The sequence below is a fragment of the Leptodactylus fuscus genome, chromosome 3 (assembly GCF_031893055.1).
Source record: "Leptodactylus fuscus isolate aLepFus1 chromosome 3, aLepFus1.hap2, whole genome shotgun sequence".
Lineage (NCBI taxonomy): Eukaryota > Metazoa > Chordata > Amphibia > Anura > Leptodactylidae > Leptodactylus > Leptodactylus fuscus.
The window spans coordinates 110,934,026-110,954,275 of NC_134267.1; the positions used below are offsets into that span (position 1 = coordinate 110,934,026).

Sequence of the window (20,250 nt, forward strand, 5' to 3'; positions counted from 1 at the left end):
CGCCTCCTCCAGCAGAGCCAGCGCTGATTGGCCGAATTCCGTACTCTGGCCAATCAGCGCTGGCCAATGCATTCTATTAGCCCGATGAAGTAGAGCTGAATGTGTGTGCTTAGCACACACATTCAGCTCTACTTCATCAGGCTAATAGAATGCATTGGCCAATCAGCGCTGGCCAATGCATTCTATTAGCTTGATGAAGCAGAGTGTGCACAAGGGTTCAAGCGCACCCTCGGCTCTGATGTAGCAGAGCCGAGGCTGCACAAGGGTTCAAGCGCACCCTCGGCTCAGAGTACGGAATTCGGCCAATCAGCGCTGGCCAATGCATCCCTATGGGAAAAAGTTTATCTCACAAAATCACAATTACACACCCGATAGAGCCCCAAAAAGTTATTTTTAATAACATTCCCCCCGAAATAAAAGTTATCCCTAGCTATCCCTGCCTGTACAGCTATCCCTGTCTCATAGTCACAAAGTTCACATTCTCATATGACCCGGATTTGAAATCCACTATTCGTCTAAAATGGAGGTCACCTGATTTCGGCAGCCAATGACTTTTTCCAATTTTTTTCAATGCCCCCGGTGTCGTAGTTCCTGTCCCACCTCCCCTGCGCTGTTATTGGTGCAAAAAAGGCGCCAGGGAAGGTGGGAGGGGAATCGAATTTTGGCGCACTTTACCACGCGGTGTTCGATTCGATTCGAACATGGCGAACACCCTGATATCCGATCGAACATGTGTTCGATAGAACACTGTTCGCTCATCTCTAGTTATTACCCACTTTGAAAAAGAACGGTCTAGAGAGCAAAAGAGCAACGTCATTAAAAGGTCTTCATAAGGTAACATCCCACTGTCCTACTTCTGGGAATATGGTGTTTGGTGGCATAATGTATGGGAGACCCCTCTAGTCTTCACTTCAGGTACACTAACAGCTCAGCCTTACATGGAACCAGTGATATGGCTATTCTGAAATAGGACAACACTAGAGATGAGCGAACGGTGTTCAATCGAATTGATATTAGATCGAATATCAGGCCGTTCGAGGTATTCGATTACAATCGAATACCACGCGGCAAACGCATTAAAAATTCGTATCCCCTCCCACCTTCCCTGGCGCTTTTTTTGCACCAATAACTGTGCCGGGGAGGTGGGACAGGAACTACGACAACGGAGGCATCGAAAAAAAATCGGAAAAAGTAATTGGCTGGCTAAATCAGGTGACCTCCAATTTATACGAATAGTGGATTTAATATCCGGGTCATAAGAGACTGTGAACTATGTGACTGTGAGGCAGGGATAGATGTACTGGCAGGGTTAGCTAGGGATTACCTTTATTTAGGTGGGAATGTCACTCACCCAGCTCTTTGGGGCTCTTTCTTGTCGGGATCCCTGTCAGCTTGTGATATGCGGGAGCTGACTTTTTCCCATAGGAATGCATTGACCAGCATTGTTTGGCCGAATGTCATACAGAGTACAGCATTCAGCCAATCAATGCTGTTTCTGCCGGAGGAGGTGGAGTCTAAGATCGGTCCACAGCAGTCTCCATTCTGGTCCGATCTCAGATGTAGCAGTGTTGAGCGCATAGCTCTGCTACACCAGAAATGTAGCAGAGCCGAGTGTGCGCAGAGCTCTGCTACACCAGAGATGTAGCAGAGCCAAGTGTGCTCTGAGCTCTGTTATACCAGAGATGTAGCAGAGCCGAGTGTGCTCTGAGCTCTGCTATACCAGAGATGTAGCAGAGCCGAATGTGCTCTGAGTTCTCCTACACCAGAGACGTAGCAGAGCTGAGTGTGCTCTGAGCTCTGCTACACAAGAGATGTAGCAGAGCCGAGTGTGCTCTGAGCTCTGCTACACCAGAGATGCATCTCTGGTGTAGCAGAGCTCAGCACACGGCCAGCTCTGTTACATCTCCGGTGTAGCAGAGCTCAGCGCACACTCAGCTCTTCTGCATCTCAGATGAAGCAGGATTCAGCGCAAAGTCAGCACTGCTACATCTGAGATGCAACAGGGTTCAGCACACAGTTAGCTCTGCTGCATCTCAGATGGAGCAGAGCTATGTCAACACTGCTACATCTGAGATTGGACCACAATGGAGACTGCTGTGGACCGATCTTAGACTCTTCACAGTCGAGCCTCCGGCAGAACCAGCATTGATTGGCCGAATGCTGTACTCTGTATGGCATTCGGCCAATCAACGCTGGTCAATGCATTCCTATGGGAAAAAAGTCAGCTCCCGCATATCGCAAGCTGACAGGGATCCCGATGAGATAGTGGTGTAATACAGGTACTTGAGCATGTTAGATGCCCCCAGACATGCTTCTTCTTCTGTCCCAGTTGCATTCCAGGGTGTTGGCATCATTTCCTGGGGTGTCATAGTGGACTTGGTGCCTTTCCTGAGTCTTAGTGTGGCTTCCCCTGAAACGAAGCATTTTTCCCCATAGACTATAATGGGGTTTGATATTCGTTCAAATAGTCAAATATTGAGGGACTATTCGAAACGAATATCGAATCTCGAATATTTCACTGTTCACTCATCTCTAGACACCACCATGCTTCTTGTTGCTTGTGCTATTTAAAGCAACCTGTACAGCCTAAATGTGATGTCATAACATATACTTCAGCATCCTCCATCAAAACCCTTTTTGTATGTCATTGTTATGGGCTGTAAGCAGTCAATCTTGATTATTTGCGTGTCCAAGTTCTATCAGCATGGCATTATATTCCTCATGTGACCATTAATAACCTCATTGTTAACCTGCCAAGGAGTGTGCGTGGTGCTCATACTCAATACTGAATAAATCAAGAGGTTTTCAATATTTTGTTTCCATTTTCTTATAATTTGCATATAATTAACATGCCTATTGATCTTCTGATTCCCATAATTCCTAGGCTTTTCCTTCTTTGGTGTTGATTGAATTTATTGGACATGTATCTTTTTAAATCTTATTAACTATGTAATTGATTGTTGGATACCGCTGTCTTGACAATACAATACAGAACCAAGTGTAACGTCAAGTGGGTGGTTCTCTACTACTCATCTATGTTCACAGTGGGGCAGTTAAAACCAAAATTGAATTCTACAGATAATAAAAATTAAATACGACTTATTAATCACCCTTTCCTTTTGATTTGGCTAAAAAAGATATATCAAAAAATGACACCAAAAATACGAGGAGAACATGTGCAATAAATGTTAGGCTGCAAATGAGAATTAACAAATGCTGCCATCTACTGGTATTGATTAGAATAGAAGCAATTCCAGAATATGTTTTTATTTATTTTCTTAAATCAATCAAAAAATACAGTTGTGGGAGTTTACGATACACATGTAGAGTAAAAGAGGTCAATGTGTACTGGTCTCTTATCCTAAGGCTCAGCCCTGACTGTGCTTTGTGTACAAAATCCACACCATGGCCATGTACAGAGAACTGCATGTTTGTATTTGTTGCTGCTTTCTGGGAATGTGATGGCATTTTTGTTAAAGAGATTTAGCAGTTACAGTGGGGAAAATAAGTTTTTGATACACTGATGATTTTACAAGTTTTTCCGCCTATAAAGAACGGAGAGGTTCTATAATTTTTGTTGTAGGTAAACTTCAACTGTGAGAGACAGAATCTAAAAAGAAAATTCAGAAAACACATTGTAGGATTTTTAAATAATTTGCATTTTATTGCATGAAATAAGTATACCAACCAAGAATCCTGGTTCTCACAGATCTGTTAGTTTTTCCTACTCTGCACTCATTACTTGTATAAAAGACACCTGTCTACACACTCATTCACACTCCAACCTCTCCATGAAGCGACATGCCCTTTCTTCATGCGGATTCCGCGGCTCATTCAGCTGCGGACGTCCATCTTGCGACACCTCCCTCCCGACTACGTCCATTCATTTGGGCCTAATTTGGAGCGGAATGCCACGACTGGATGCCAGTGCACTGCACCAGCATCCAGTCGCGGCTAGCCGTTTTTTGGACCGGAATCTGAGGCAGCCTCCGCATCAAATTCCAGTCTAAAAAACCCTGTGTAAACCCGGCCTAAGGGTCAATGCACATGGAGTTTTTTGGCGAGAATTTTGACGCTGAATCTGTGTCAGAATCCACCTCCAAAAAATGCCTCACCATAGAGTTCTATGTATTCCACTAGCTTTTTTTCCCACTTCCTGAAAAAACATTAAGTATTAATTACTTAATGCAATAAAATGCAAGTTAGTTTGCAAAAACAGCATCAAAAACCACTTGTGTTTTTTTCAAGGTCTATACACTGAGCTGGAGGGAATATTTTTTTAAAAAAAGCCTCAAAAAACACTCCAAACACCACTTCAAAAAAACATTTCCTAATTCCAGAAGCTGTTTTTTTCCTCTCCAAAATGGTCGCCAAAAAACTCTGTGTGCATTGACCTTAAGACACCCGGGACAAAATTATAGACCTGCACAAGGCTGGGATGGGCTACAGGACAAATGGCAAGCAGCTTGGTGAGAAGGCAACAACTGTTGGTGCCATTACTAGAAAATGGAAGATATAGAACACTACTGTCAATCTTCCTTGATCTGGGGCTCCATGCAAGATCTCACCTCGTGGAGTAAGGATGATTCTGAGGAAGGTCAGGAATCAGCTCAGAACTACACAGGAGGACCTGGTCAATGACCTGAAGAGAGCTGAGACCACAGTCTTCAAGAATAACATTAGTAAGACACTACACTGTCATGGATTAAAATCCTGCAGGGCAAACAAGGTCCCCCTGCTCATGGCAGCACACGTTCAGGCCCATTTGAAGTTCGCCAATGACCATCTGGATGGCATGTGAGAAGGTCATGTGGTCAGATGAGACCAAGATAGATCTTTTTGGTATCAACTCCTCTCGCTATGTTTGGAGGAAGAAGAAGGATGAGTACAACCCCAAGAATACCATCCCAACCGTGAAGAATGGGTGTGGAAACATCATACTATGGGGGTACTTTTCTTCTAAGGGGACAGGAGGACTGCACCATATTGAAGGGAGGATGGATGGTGCCATGAGCTGAAAGATTTTCACCAACAACCTACTTCCCTCAGTAAAGCATTGAAGATGTGTCGTGCCTGGGTCTTCTAGCATGACAATGACCTGAAACACACAGCCAGGGCAACTAAGGAGTGGCTCTATAAGAAGTATTTCAAGGTCCTTAAGTTGCATAGCCAGTCTCTAGACCTGAACCCAATCGAAAAATCTTTGGAGGGAGGTGAAACTCCGTGTAGCCCAGCGACAGCCCCGAAACTAGAGAGATCTGAAGATTAGTATGGAGGAGTGGGATAACATGCCAGCTGCAGCGTCTGCAAACTTGGTCAAGAACCACAGGAAATATCTGACCTCTGTAACTGCAAACAAAGTATTCTTACCAAATATTAAGTTCTGTTTTTCTATTGTATCAAATACTTAATGCAATAAAATGCAAGTTAGTTTGCAAAATGATACAAGATGATTTTCTGTTGTTTTTTTTTTTAGATTCTGTCTCTCACAGTTGAAGTATACCAATAAAAATTACATTGATCTCAGTTTTTTGTAGGTCGGAAAACTTGCAAAATCGCCAGTGTATCAAATATTGTTCCCACTGTATATAAATTATTGGTCTTGGTGGGTTGTTAACTCGATCCACTCCCCATCCAATAATACTTACCTATCTTCCGGGCAGGATCTTCTCGGCATGGGACTTCACTTGTGCTTGGCGGCCGTCATCTATTCTTCTTGATGTCAAATCTTTTAGTAGTTTAGATTAGAAACATAATTTTATCCTGGACAACCCCTTTAACCCCTTCCCACCGATGGCATTTTTTGATTTTCGTTTTTGTCTCCCCTCCTTCTAAACCCCATAACTTTTTTATTTCTCCGCTCCCAGAGCCATATGAGGTCTTAATCTTTGCAGGACAAATTTTTCTTCATGATGCCGCCATTAATTATTCTGTATAATGTACTGGGAAGCTGGAAAAAAAATTCAGAATGGGGTGGATTTGAAGAAAAAATGCATTTCTGCGACATTCTTACGGGCTTCGGTTTTACGGCCTTTACTGTGCAGCCAAAATGACATGTCCCCTATATTCTGTGTTTCGGTACGATTCCGGGGATACCAAATTTATATGGTTTTATTTACATTTTGACCCTTAAAAAAATCCAAAACTGTGTTAATTTTTTTTTCTAAAAGTCGCCATATTCAGACAGCTGTAACTTTTTTATACGTCCGTGTACGCGGATACATAGGGCGTCTTTTTTTGCGGGGCCGGGTGTACTTTTTAGTTCCACCATTTTTGGGAAATGCTATTGCTTTGATCACTGTTTATTCAAATTTTTATCAGAATCAAAACAGTAAAAAAACGTCGGTTTGGCACTTTTGATTATTTTTCCCGCTACGGCGTTTACCGAACAGGAAAAATATTTTTATAGATTTGTAGAGCGGGTGATTTCAGACACGGGGATACATAACATGTATGTGTTTCACAGTATTTAACTACTTTTATATGTGTTCTAGGGAAAGGGGGGTGATTTGAATTTTTAATACTTTTTTTTTTTTTGCATTTATTAGACCCCCTAGGGCTGCTGAACCCCAGGGGGTCTGATCACTAATGCATTGCAAAAAATCATCATTTCTTTTGCAGGCTGCATAGACCAGCCTGCAAAAGAAAGAGATTGCAGACCAGCCGGGAGCCTTTAACAAGGCTCCCGGCTGTCATGGCAACGTGAGGTCGACCCTGGAGCTTGCTCCAGGCGGCGGCGATCACCGGCAAAATGGAGGCGCCCATGTGCCGCCGGGAAAATGGCGCCTCTGACCGTGGCGGTCGCCATAGTTACACACCTGGCATGCGCCGTACTATTACGGCGGATGTCGGGAAGGGGTTAATGAAGTGAAATAGGTGACGGAATCCTCAAACGGTGACTGAGCGCAGTGTGAACCTAGCCCTAGTAATATAGACATACTTGGTATTGTTGTAATCGTTCTAACCCATACAATAAAATGAACACAATATTTACAGCGATCGCTAAATACTATTAATAAAAATGGTGCAATTATTTTTAACCAGTAACAACTTGGGTGTTGTATCATTACATGGGGTCTGACTATATTTAGCTGTGCCCTTTTATAAAGGCCACTCCTATTTTTTGCCAGGGTTTGCAGGGCTATCCTAGGTCTAGCTCCTAGCCTGTGCCATAAAGATTATAGGGCTTGTACCATACAGCTACTCCTCACATGGCGCACCCTCTAGACCGGCCGTACTGGACTTTTCTTACAAACAAACCCCTTTCCCCTCCAGCTTGCCCCGTATAACAACAAACATCATTACGCACAGACCAACTTGTGGATGGAGTGGGGTCGGCCAAAGCTTTATTACATAAATATCTAAACATAGAGATATACATACACATTATATAAAAGACATAAGCAGAGACCCTGATTACCCCCCTTCCGGCGACCGATGATGGATGTGTCATCTCGAGTGCCAGCCACGGCCTCCAGGTGGGCACGCATTGGATGTTCCTTGGATGGTGACACGTCGGTAGTCTTCATCGCTGAAATGGGGGCAAGGTTCTGTCACTGTTGCTTGATGAAAGTCTACAACGAGGTCTGACCCCACCCTAGCAGCAGGAACAAGCCCTTTCTGTGCAACCTGGATACCCAAAGAAATTGACTCGTGATATCGGATTTAACTGTTGGGATCACTCGGACATCCGGGCCGAAAAATCTGTTATTGCCCGACCTCTGCCCGCCGTAAATGTTCCAATCTAAAATACCGACTTTTTAGGGAAGGAGGCTATCATTATTATTGCTATCTACTTTTGTGGAAGGAGGCTATCATTAGTATAGTTATGCTTCAGCTATCTACACCACGAATGGATCACATCTGGAGATTGTGCAATGCAAGTTTTCACAATCAATGTATCCCAGTACAATGTACAGAATAAATACTGTAAATGGTCCCATTATGAGGATTAATTTGTCCTGCAAACCTTAAAGGGGTTGGCCACTTTCAGACCAATATTGATAAAAGAAATATTATAAAGATATACAATTTCCCAATATACTTTCTGTATCAATTCCTCACAGTTTTCTAGATTTCGGCTTGCTGTCATTCAGTCTGCTTACCTCTAGTGGATAAAACTCTGACCATGGTCATGTGATTTACGGTCTATGGTCATGTGATGAGTACACAGGTGCCGCTCATTACAGTCACAGCACAGTAATCAGAGATCTGCCTGGTAATCAGCTGTGCACCTGTGTGTCCATCACATGACCATGGACCGTAAATCACATGACCATGGACTGTAAATCACATGACCATGGTCAGAGTTTTATCCACTAGAAGTAACAGAATGAATGACAGCAAGCAGAGATCTAGAAAACCGTGAGGAATTGATACAGAAAGTATATTGGAAAATTGGATATCTTTTATTGTACATTTGTCTGTCAATATTGGTCTGAAGGTGGCCAACCCCTTTAAGCATTCACATGGCTCAGTGACTAGAAGTTAACAAGGTTATGGGGTCTGTGTGATGGTTTCTCGCACCTTCAGCTTTTGCAATATAACAATGAAAGCTGCTGATAAAACCCTGGGGGCAATAACATGCAGAAGCTCTACTACGGGTTTTGGATACAGCATGTGGAGGGGCGTTAGGGCCTCTAATTATTACAGTTAGAGTGTGAGGTACGTTGCAGGTACATGCATATTTGCCTAGAAACTAAAGGCAATGAATCTCCCTTCCTGTCCAGTACAGCAAGCTCCTGATACACATCCAACCCCAGAAGACATTAACTGAGGGGAGCGGGGGAGGGGGTGAGCTACACAATTGCAAAAACACATGACACAACAGAGAACTAGCAGCCTAAAACTTTCTGTAAATTTGCTACTGTCCGTGATGTAGCAAGCTCTGCAAAGCCAATTACAAAAGTGTTTTGGAAGGCGGGAGGGGGTGCAGTTTCTGCATTACAGCTGCTCCTTTCCCTACCACATGTGCAATACTTCCTCTCCTGTGTGCAAGTTTAGGCTGAACAACGTGAACTATCGTCTAAGTGTTTTCAATATTTAGAAGCAGAAACTCTTTCGGGTGGTGGAGGGGGAAGCGAGCCAGCCAGCTCCTGGGAGTCTGTAAGCTGTTACAAGTGGGAAAGGAGCCCTGTACTGGTGCCCCGCTCAACATGAACAGGGAGCGCAGACAGCTTGCTTGTCCTTTCCTTTACCTGATGCCGGCTGGCTGCTCCTTGTCTTGTAGATCCTGCCAGTGCCATGCCCGGCTCTCAGCCTTCCCTTTGAGCAAGTCCCCTCTCCCTGTGTGACTCTGTGCAGTGTTGTTTTCTCGGGCTGGCAGGGATCCAAGAGGGCTTCCCCGCCCAGCGCTGACCTGGATATAGCTGGGAGGAGGCGAGGGGGAAAGGGGATGTAGTGATTGGCTAAGAATAGATGACATCATCATGAAAACATTCCAGTAACACCCCTCACAGTACAGCTCGCAATGGCTTGTGGGTGATGTAGTCCTGTCAGACGGGAGGCAGTGCTACTTCCCAACCTGTGTTCCTGCTGAGAACTACATTTTCCATGAGTTTCTCGGCTCCTGGGAAGAGCGCAGGTCGGAAGCTGCAGGGCTGTGTTGTTGGTCGCACAGGAGCAGTAACCGGCTTAGGTTAGCCAGTGGTGACAGGATGGAGGTGAGCAGCATCAGTAGTAGAGGCTCCCTCTACTGTCCCGTCACTAACAGCGCAGCCGTAACCCGGGCGTGACAACTGACCTGTCCCACCACTTCCTTGTCATAACTGAGCTCTGCGGTTGTCTTCTCCCGAATCACCTGTCTTCTGGAGGTGGGGGCGCTGGAGGCGAATTGTCCTAGTGGGGGTTCCGCTCCCCTAGCATGGAGAGAGCCATGGAGCAGCTCAACCGCCTGACACGATCCCTGCGCCGAGCCCGCACCGTGGAGCTGCCCGAAGGTAATGGCTGGTACTAGGGATGTCTGTAGTGTAGTAGGGGCATGACATAGGGGATGTGTATAGACACTGTATGGAAAGCAGCTTTCAGGCATGTATGGTCCTGTGGGGACTGTGTACCCATCATTGCTAGCATGTATGTAATACACATTATTCATGATCTGTACATATTGTAAGGGACATTTATACATTTCTGGTGACGTGTATAGATGGTAAGAGACATGTTCACATTGCAGATGGTATAGAAGAGATGTGTACATATCACTGGTGACATGCGTATCCTAAGAGACTTGTACACATCAGTGGTGACATGGATATATCCTAAGAGACGTGTACACATCACTGGTGACCTGGATATATCCTAAGAGACGTGTACACATCACTGGTGACCTGGATATATCCTAAGAGACGTGTACACATCACTGATGGCATGGATGTATCCTAAGAGACTTATACACATCACTGGTAACATGGACGTATCCTAAGAGACTTATACACATCACTGGTGACATGCGTATCCTAAGAGACTTATACACATCACTGGTGACATGCGTATCCTAAGAGACGTGTACACATCACTGGTGACATGGATATATCCTAAGAGACTTGTACACATCACTGGTGACATGGACGTATCCTAAGGGACGTGTACACATCACTGGTGACATGGACGTATCCTAAGGGACGTGTACACATCAGTGGTGACCTGGATATATCCTAAGAGACGTGTACACATCACTGGTAACATGGACGTATCCTAAGAGACTTATACACATCACTGGTGACATGCGTATCCTAAGAGACGTGTACACATCACTGGTGACATGGATATATCCTAAGAGACGTGTACACATCACTGGTGACCTGGATATATCCTAAGAGACGTGTACACATCACTGGTGACATGGACGTATCCTAAGAGACGTGTACACATCACTGGTGACATGGATATATCCTAAGAGACGTGTACACATCAGTGGTGACCTGGATATATCCTAAGAGACGTGTACACATCACTGGTAACATGGACGTATCCTAAGAGACTTATACACATCACTGGTGACATGCGTATCCTAAGAGACGTGTACACATCACTGGTGACATGGATATATCCTAAGAGACTTGTACACATCACTGGTGACATGGACGTATCCTAAGGGACGTGTACACATCACTGGTGACATGGACGTATCCTAAGGGACGTGTACACATCACTGGTGACATGGACGTATCCTAAGAGACGTGTACACATCACTGGTGACATGGATATATCCTAAGAGACGTGTACACATCACTGGTGACCTGGATATATCCTAAGAGACGTGTACACATCACTGGTGACATGGACGTATCCTAAGAGACGTGTACACATCACTGGTGACCTGGATATATCCTAAGAGATGTGTACACATCACTGGGGACATGGACGTATCCTAAGAGACGTGTACACATCACTGGTGACATGGACGTATCCTAAGGGACGTGTACACATCACTGGTGACATGGACGTATCCTAAGGGACGTGTACACATCACTGGTGACATGGACGTATCCTAAGGGACGTGTACACATCACTGGTGACATGGACGTATCCTAAAGGACGTGTACACATCACTGGTGACCTGGATATATCCTAAGAGACGTGTACACATCACTGGTGACATGGACGTATCCTAAGGGACGTGTATACATCACTGGTGACCTGGATATATCCTAAGAGACGTGTACACATCACTGGTGACATGGACGTATCCTAAAGGAGGTGTACACATCACTGGGGACATGGACGTATCCTAAGAGACGTGTACACATCACTGGTGACATGGATGTATCCTAAGAGACGTGTACACATCACTGATGGCATGGATGTATCCTAAGAGATGTGTACACATCACTGATGGTATGAATGTATCCTAAGAGATGTGTACACATCACTGGTGACATGGATATATCCTAAGAGACTTGTACACATCACTGGTGGCATAGACATATCCTAAGAGACTTGTAGACATCACTGGTGACATGCGTATCCTAAGAGACGTGTATACATCGCTCTTGACATGCGTATCCTAAGAGATGTGTACACATCAGTGGTGACATGAACGCATCCTAAGAGACGTGTACACATCACTGGTGGCATGGACGTATCCTAAGAGACTTATACACATCACTGGTGACATGCGTATCCTAAGAGACTTATACACATCACTGGTGACATGCGTATCCTAAGAGATGTGTACACATCACTGGTGACATGGACGTATCCTAAGAGATGTGTACACATCACTGGTGACATGGACGTATCCTAAGAGATGTGTACACATCACTGGTGGCATGGACGTATCCTAAGAGATGTGTACACATCACTGGTGACATGGACGTATCCTAAGAGACGTGTACACATCACTGGTGACATGGACGCATCCTAAGAGACGTGTACACATCACTGGTGGCATGGACGTATCCTAAGAGACTTATACACATCACTGGTGACATGCGTATCCTAAGAGACTTATACACATCACTGGTGACATGGACGTATCCTAAGAGAATTATACACATCACTGGTGACATGCGTATCCTAAGAGACTTATACACATCACTGGTGACATGGACGTATCCTAAGAGACGTGTACACATCACTGGTGGCATGGACGTATCCTAAGAGACTTATACACATCACTGGTGACATGCGTATCCTAAGAGACTTATACACATCACTGGTGACATGCGTATCCTAAGAGATGTGTACACATCACTGGTGACATGGACGTATCCTAAGAGATGTGTACACATCACTGGTGACATGGACGTATCCTAAGAGATGTGTACACATCACTGGTGGCATGGACGTATCCTAAGAGATGTGTACACATCACTGGTGACATGGACGTATCCTAAGAGACGTGTACACATCACTGGTGACATGGACGCATCCTAAGAGACGTGTACACATCACTGGTGACATGGACGTATCCTAAGAGACTTATACACATCACTGGTGACATGCGTATCCTAAGAGACTTATACACATCACTGGTGACATGGACGTATCCTAAGAGACGTGTACACATCACTGGTGACATGGACGCATCCTAAGAGACGTGTACACATCACTGGTGGCATGGACGTATCCTAAGAGACTTATACACATCACTGGTGACATGCGTATCCTAAGAGACTTATACACATCACTGGTGACATGGACGTATCCTAAGAGACTTATACACATCACTGGTGACATGCGTATCCTAAGAGACTTATACACATCACTGGTGACATGGACGTATCCTAAGAGACGTGTACACATCACTGGTGACATGGACGTATCCTAAGGGACGTGTACACATCACTGGTGACATGGACGTATTCCAAAATATCCAAGATAAAACTAGCCAGCTGCTGCCGAAAGGACTTTAATAGAAGACGGATATCCGTAGCTTAAAATTTAACTTTTATTTTCGTCCATAGATTAAAAAAGTTACATGGTAACTTGGAGTCTGGCCTGCTGTATACAAGGCGACGCGTTTCGGAACTATACGTTCCTTCGTCTCGGCTCAGCTCAATGCACTAACACAGGTGCTTAAAAACAACAGACAAGGTCCCGCCTCCTTACAAAAAGTTATTAACCCCATAATGAATACCTATTAACCAACAGGATCATAAATATAAATACATAAACATATACACGTTTTACTACACAATCACATTGACTATGATAATTATAAATTAGGGTTATGAACGAAAATACATATAAATACTACACAAAAACTAAAAAGCTAATATGTGTGCAGAAAAATCGCTAAATGTGAACTAGATCCAATGTGAAGCACCATAGAAAACATGAATCCATACAATAATAAACATATAAGTGAAATAAACCTGGATCGAGTCAAAGAGATGACCAACCCTGAAAATAAGAGTGTTATAATCGGCGATAAAAATATCGCGTCATTAAAACACTCTAATAATTAATGTACATAAATAACGAAATACATTGACTATACTAGCAAAAAAGGAGTTATATATAGATATAAATACTACCATAAGATCCATATTATAAAAAAATCTATGTATGGTGTATGAAAAAGACATATCAAGGAGCAAAAAAAAGTAACAACGCTACTAACCGAACATATCACACGTGATCTAGCTGATGTCATGTGATCACGAACAACTCCACATGACTACTTAGTCACATGGTCAGGGCAGCAACAACATCACTAGGTAAGTATTGATGAAATATGTTTAGCGATGAACGGCCATACTAGAGAATGACTTAATATATATAAGCCAAATCAGATCTAATGTTTAAACCATTGGGAGATCGGGTGTTTAACATTTTAATCCAATGGGCTTCTCTGAGTAACACCTTTTTTTGCCAATCACCACCTCTAAGAGGACGTACCACTTTCTCAATTGCATAAAATTGCAAATTGGAAGTGCTACCTTTGTGCTTGAGAATAAAATGTTGGGCTGCTCCTGAAATATTGATTTGATTGTTATTAATGCTACTAATATGTTCCGATATACGTCTTTTAAGCTGCCTTATAGTACATCCCACATATTTTAGTTGACACTCTGAACATTCAATTATGTACACCACATGATCGCTTGAACAGTTGAGAAAAGTTTTAATTGCATATTCCCGACTGTAGTCAGAGTTATGTACACATCACTGGTGACATGGACGTATCCTAAGAGACTTATACACATCACTGGTGACATGGATATATCCTAAGAGACTTGTACACATCACTGGTGACATGTGTATCCTAAGACACTTGGCTTGCTAGCCCAGTCCTAGGGAATATGCAAATCTGTTTTCCAGGATGTAATTAGGAAAGCAATGCCTCTGCTTGCTGTCTGTAGCCCAGTCCTACTTATTTGAATGCTACTTCTAGGGAAAAAGATGGAGGAATACAGATTCTGCTACTACTTCAGGAGGATGCGACGATCTGCTTTGATGGAAATAGGTTCATAATACTTGTTGCTGTATGTTTGCTGTCTGCTTTGTCAATATCAGGGATATAATAGCTTACTTTTTCCTTTTGAACAGTTGCATATGGAACATACAATAGGTTGTGCAAGCTTCACCGTACTGTGTATTCTGTGCACGTCATAGGTGACTCCTAGAATTGAAAAAGGGTATTTTCACACAGTGGGATTTGTACAAGCTGAAAAATTTAGCTTCAGGTATTTGAAACTGAATTTTTATGCTTTACCAAATTTCACTGCAGAATCTGTCTGCCTTCCATTCACTTCAATGGGAGTTATTAGGTGGAATTCACCTAAAGATTTAGTATGATGTTTATTTTTGCTGCTAGCTGAAATAAATCAGCCAGATGAAAAAAATTAGCTCATGCCTTTTATTGAAATGAATGGGAGGCAGGTTTCAGGTGGAATTTGCAGCTGATTTTGAGGCAGAATCTGCTTTAATTTCAGCTTCAAATTCAGCCATGTGAACATACCCTTAGGGTCCATTCACACGGAGGAAAATGGTGAGGAATTTGGTGCTAGAAAAAGGAACCCATTGAAGTCAATGGGAGGCTTTTTATTCAGCGCTGAAATTCCACACCAAATTCCTCACCAATTCCTCTGTGTGAATGGACCCTAAGGGGGAGTTCACACGGAGTAACGTGCCACGTGATGTGGCACGTATAAGGCGTGTGAGACTTTGAGCGCCGTATACTCTCCCATTGATTTCAATGGGAGTCTGGATCGTATACACCGCTTAATTTTGCGGCTCTGATTTTGCGGGTGTAAAATAGCGCGGGGTATGCGATCCAGGCTCCCATTGAAATCAATGGGAGCGTATACGGCACTCAAAGTCTCACACGGCGTATACGTGCCAGGTCACGCGGCACGTTACTCCGTGTGAATGCACCCTAAGGTGCATATCACATTGAAAGCAATAGGGGAAAAAAGCCTCCCATTCATTTCAATGGGGAGCGCACGTATGCCGGCTCCCATAGAAATGAATGGGATCTGCTTTGTACGCGCTCATTCTGAACGTGTTTTACCTTCAGAATCAGCTGAGCGTAGACTCAGTGTGAATGCACCCTTAGGGTGCATTCACACTACGTATACTGAAGCTTATTCTGAACGTAAAACACGTTCAGAATAAGCGGCGTATAAAGCAGCTCCATTCATTTCTATGGGAGCCGGCATACGAGCGCTCCCCATAGAAATGAATGGGCTGCTTCTTTCACTACGAGCAGTCCCATTGAAGTGAATGGGAAGTGCCGGCGTGTACGGCTCGGCATGAGCAGAGCTAGCCGTACGCGCCAGCACATCCCATTCACTTCAATGGGACTGCTCGTAGTGAAAGAAGCAGCCCATTCATTTCTATGGGGAGCGCTCGTATGCCGGCTCCCATAGAAATGAATGGAGCTGCTTTATATGCCGCTTATTCTGAACGTGTTTTATGGCGTTGAATTTAGTGTGGAATCCGCGTCAGATTCAGCGCTGAAAAAAAAAATCTTCCATTGACTTCAATGGGTTCCTTTTTTCCTTTAGTGGAAAAAAGAATCCATTGAAGTCAATGTGAGGCTTTTTTTCCACGTAGATTTTGAGGCGAATTCAGTGACAAAATCAGTGCCAAAAAACTCAGTGTGAATGAACCCTAAGATGTGGAATTTCAGTTATACTCTGTATTAATTTTTTTTCATTGTCATGAAATGCTTTGTCCTGTCTTGTAGATAATGAAACTGCTGTTTACACCTTGATGCCAATGGTAATGGCAGATCAACACAGGTATGTCATTATATATTATATAACTTCGAAAATATTGATCTAAAGTAGCTGATCTAACCACCCTTCTGGGGGCATTCTGTACGATTCACTTACATTTCGGGACACTAAATTAATTGCCAATAAATAAAGTTTTGAAATCTTTTTTTATTTATTTACTTTTATTTTAGTCTAGATTTTCTTATTTTTGTTCAAAGACACTAAAAAATTCTTCAGTAAGCCTGCACTGTGAGAAGGATAGATTTTGTACCTTGGTTTTTGGGACTCGATGTCCTAACATCCTACTATTGACTATAGTGAAGCAACTGCCCAGCTGTAGCTACGTCACATTATACTAGATATGGGAGCATAGGAGACAGGGCAGGACAATGCATACATTTGAGCTGTTATATAATGTATTTATAAAAAAAATAAAAAATTACTGCCCAAAATAATATAGCAGTCTCCATTGTGGTCCAATTTTAGACTCCGCCTCCTCACAGACGAGCTTCCAGCAGAACCAGCGTTAATTGGCCGAATGCTGTACACTGGCCAATCAACACTGGTCAATACATTCCTATGACAAAAAAGTCAGCTCCCTCATAACCGCAAGCTGCCAGCTCTCCCGACTAGCAAGGACGAGCCTGCTGCAGAACCAGTGTTGATTTGCCGCAGGCTCATCTTTGCTAGTTGGGAGAGCTGGCAGCTTGCGGTTACAAGGGAGCTTACTTTTTATCAGCGCAACTGCAAGCTCTGTGCAGTTAAAGCACAGGGACCCCATAGACTATAATGGGGTCCGTGTGCTTTAATTGCACAGCGCTCCTCCTAAACACTCTCCTCCTGGTATTCGTGGACTTGGTGACTCTCCTTTAGTCGAATAGTGTTTTCCCCTGAAACGAGCATTTTTTCCCATAGACTATAATGGGATTCGATATTCGATCAAGTAGTTGAATATTGAGGCTCTACTCAAACGAATATCGAATCGCGAATATTTCACTGTTCGCTCATCTCTAGTAGTTATATAGAACTTGGCACACTTCTTTAGTGCTACAGAAAAGTAGCATAAATATATTGCTAAATCTCCAGACATGGATACATTTATCTAAATACAACCACACAAAAAAGAAGATCCAGAAGATAATACTAAATAAATCTTTAGTGTATAAAACTACAGTGCACAGTAGTGACCATAAAAATAAAAATAAAAATTATCTTATTGTGCCTAACTCTGATTGAAGATGGTTGTACTGACAAAAAAAAAGTTAGCTCAAAAGCAGGCAGTACACCCCTTAGGTCAGGTTCACATGGAGTTTTTTGGTCCGGAATTTGATGCAGAGGCCGCCTCAGATTCCGGACCAAAAACACGGTAGCACTCCGCTCCAGATTAGGCCGAATTGAAAGGGCCTAGTCGGGAGGGAATGTCCTCAGGCAGACGTCCGAGGTTGAACCAGGCGCGAAATCCGCCTGAACAACGGGCATGTCGCTTCTTTTTTCCGTGAGCGGAAGCAAACTGCTGGCACCCAATGATTTTCTGCATCAAAATCCTGACCCAAAAACCCCATGTGAACTCAACCTTAGGGTGCATTCACGTGGAGGAAAATGGTGCTGAATTTGGTGTGGAATCTGACACTGATTCCACACCAAATTCAGCCCCATTTTCCTCCTTGTGAATGCACCTTAGGGTCCATTCACACAGAGTTTTTTGGCGAGGAAAAAATCCGTTTCAGGAATTAGGAAATGTTTTTTTTCTCCAGCACAGTGTACGGACCTTGAAAAAACTGCTAGCGGTTTTTCCACACAGTTTTTGCCAATTTCATGTGGATTATAATGAAGAAGATGGCAGCACAGCCTCCCATACTATATACCGTATTTTTCGGACTATAAGACGCACTTTTTTTCCTCCCAATATGGGAGGAAAATGTGTGTGCGTCTTATAGTCCGAATGCAGCGTGTGCAGCGTCTGTGTCCTGTCTATGAGGAGCAGCACGGAGAGCAACACGGTGCCTGCCTGCTCTGCCCCTCCTTCCCTGTCTGTGTGGCGTGTTTGCAGGAGCGAGATCTGAGAGGCAGGGAAGTAAGGGCGGGCCAGACAGGTGAAGGAAGCGTGGTTTCAAGCTTGCCGAGAAAACCACACCTCTTTCACCCGTCTGGCTCGTCCCTCCTTCACTGCCTCTCAGATCTGGCTCCGGCAATGAAACCACACAAACAGGGAAGGAGGGGCGGGCCAAACGGGAGGAGGAGGTGTGGTTTTCTCGGCAAGCTTGAAACCACGCCTCCTTCACCCGTCTGGCCCGCCCCTACTTCCCTGCCTGTGTGGCTTTATTGCAGAAGCAAGATCTAAGAGGCAGTGAAGGAGGGGCGGGCCAGACGGGTGAAAGAGGTGTGGTTTCAAGTTTGCTTAGAAAACCACACCTCCTTCACCCGTCTGGCCCGCCCCTTTTTCTCTTCTTACATAGCTTCACTGCAGGGTGTCTCTTTCCATCCATGGATGAGATTAGATAGAATAGATAGATAGAATAGATAGATACATAGATAGATAGATAGACAGACAGACAGATAGGAGATAGATACATAGATAGACAGACAGACAGACAGGAGATAGATAGATACATAGATAGATAGATAGATAGACAGACAGACAGATAGGAGATAGATAGATACATAGATAGATAGATAGGATAGATTAGATAGATAGATATGTTCAAATCACCCCCATATCCCTACAATACATATAAAACAAAAACATTACTGTGAAACACATACACATTTGGTATCCCTGTGTCCGAAAGCCCCCGGTTCTATTTACATTGGTGAAATATTATATTATTAGGTCATTAAATATTTCACCAATTTTTTTTCCTTAAAATTTTTTTTCCCCTATTTTCCTCCTCTAAAACCTTAGTGCGTCTTATGGTCCGGTGCGTCTTATAGTCCGAAAAATACGGTATGTATGGTCTCTCAGATTATACATAGACAATGACACGGTCCATCAGCAGAGGTGGTACTGTCTCTAGATGCCCATGTGCAGATTTACCTGTTAATCAAATATGTTATCAAGGCCTTTTTCAGACATCCATAATGCATCTGCACTTCAGTGTCCATATTACAGTCGCAAATCTCCTTTTAACTTCAGATATAATGATCAGACCCCTATGATGCTGATATGTCATTATAACTACAACTTGTATTTGGGGCCGTAACAAAGACACATTACAGCTGTCTGAAAAAGGCCTAATACTCTAAATATATACAGTATGTATTATTGTACTTTCTAATCTAAAGACATTTTAGTATTTCTTTGATTCATCAAGGTCTGTCCTGGAGTTGCTTTCAAATTCTAAGTTTGATGTCAACTATGCCTTTGGAAGAGTTAAACGAAGTTTACTTCACATCGCTGCCAAGTAAGAGATTTATTATTTATCCCTCCCCATTTATGCTTTGATCACTTTCTAGTAATCTGTTTTCCCTTGATAACACACATAATTATCTCATCCAGGTTCAGATTGCTTCTAGTAAATAGTTTAGATAGTGTGCTGCTTTTTTTTTTCCAGTTCAAGAAAAAAAAATTATATTTGGATTTTGC

General features: G+C 43.3%; 1 protein-coding gene across 5 annotated transcripts in view; it reads left to right on the forward strand.

Moving 5' to 3' along the window:
* The first annotated feature begins 9,576 nt into the window (after positions 1–9,576).
* Positions 9,577–20,250, forward strand: part of HACE1 (HECT domain and ankyrin repeat containing E3 ubiquitin protein ligase 1) — a 99,953-nt gene continuing 89,279 nt past the window's right edge. For all 5 annotated transcript variants that reach the window (XR_012715328.1, XM_075268121.1, XM_075268123.1 and 2 more), the window contains exons 1-3: positions 9,577–9,938; positions 16,637–16,691; positions 19,979–20,068. Coding sequence is in view for 4 of the 5 variants with exons in the window: in XM_075268121.1 (XP_075124222.1) it covers positions 9,863–9,938; positions 16,637–16,691; positions 19,979–20,068 (221 nt within the window). In the remaining variant the exon portion in view is untranslated. The remainder of the gene's footprint in view (positions 9,939–16,636; positions 16,692–19,978; positions 20,069–20,250) is intronic.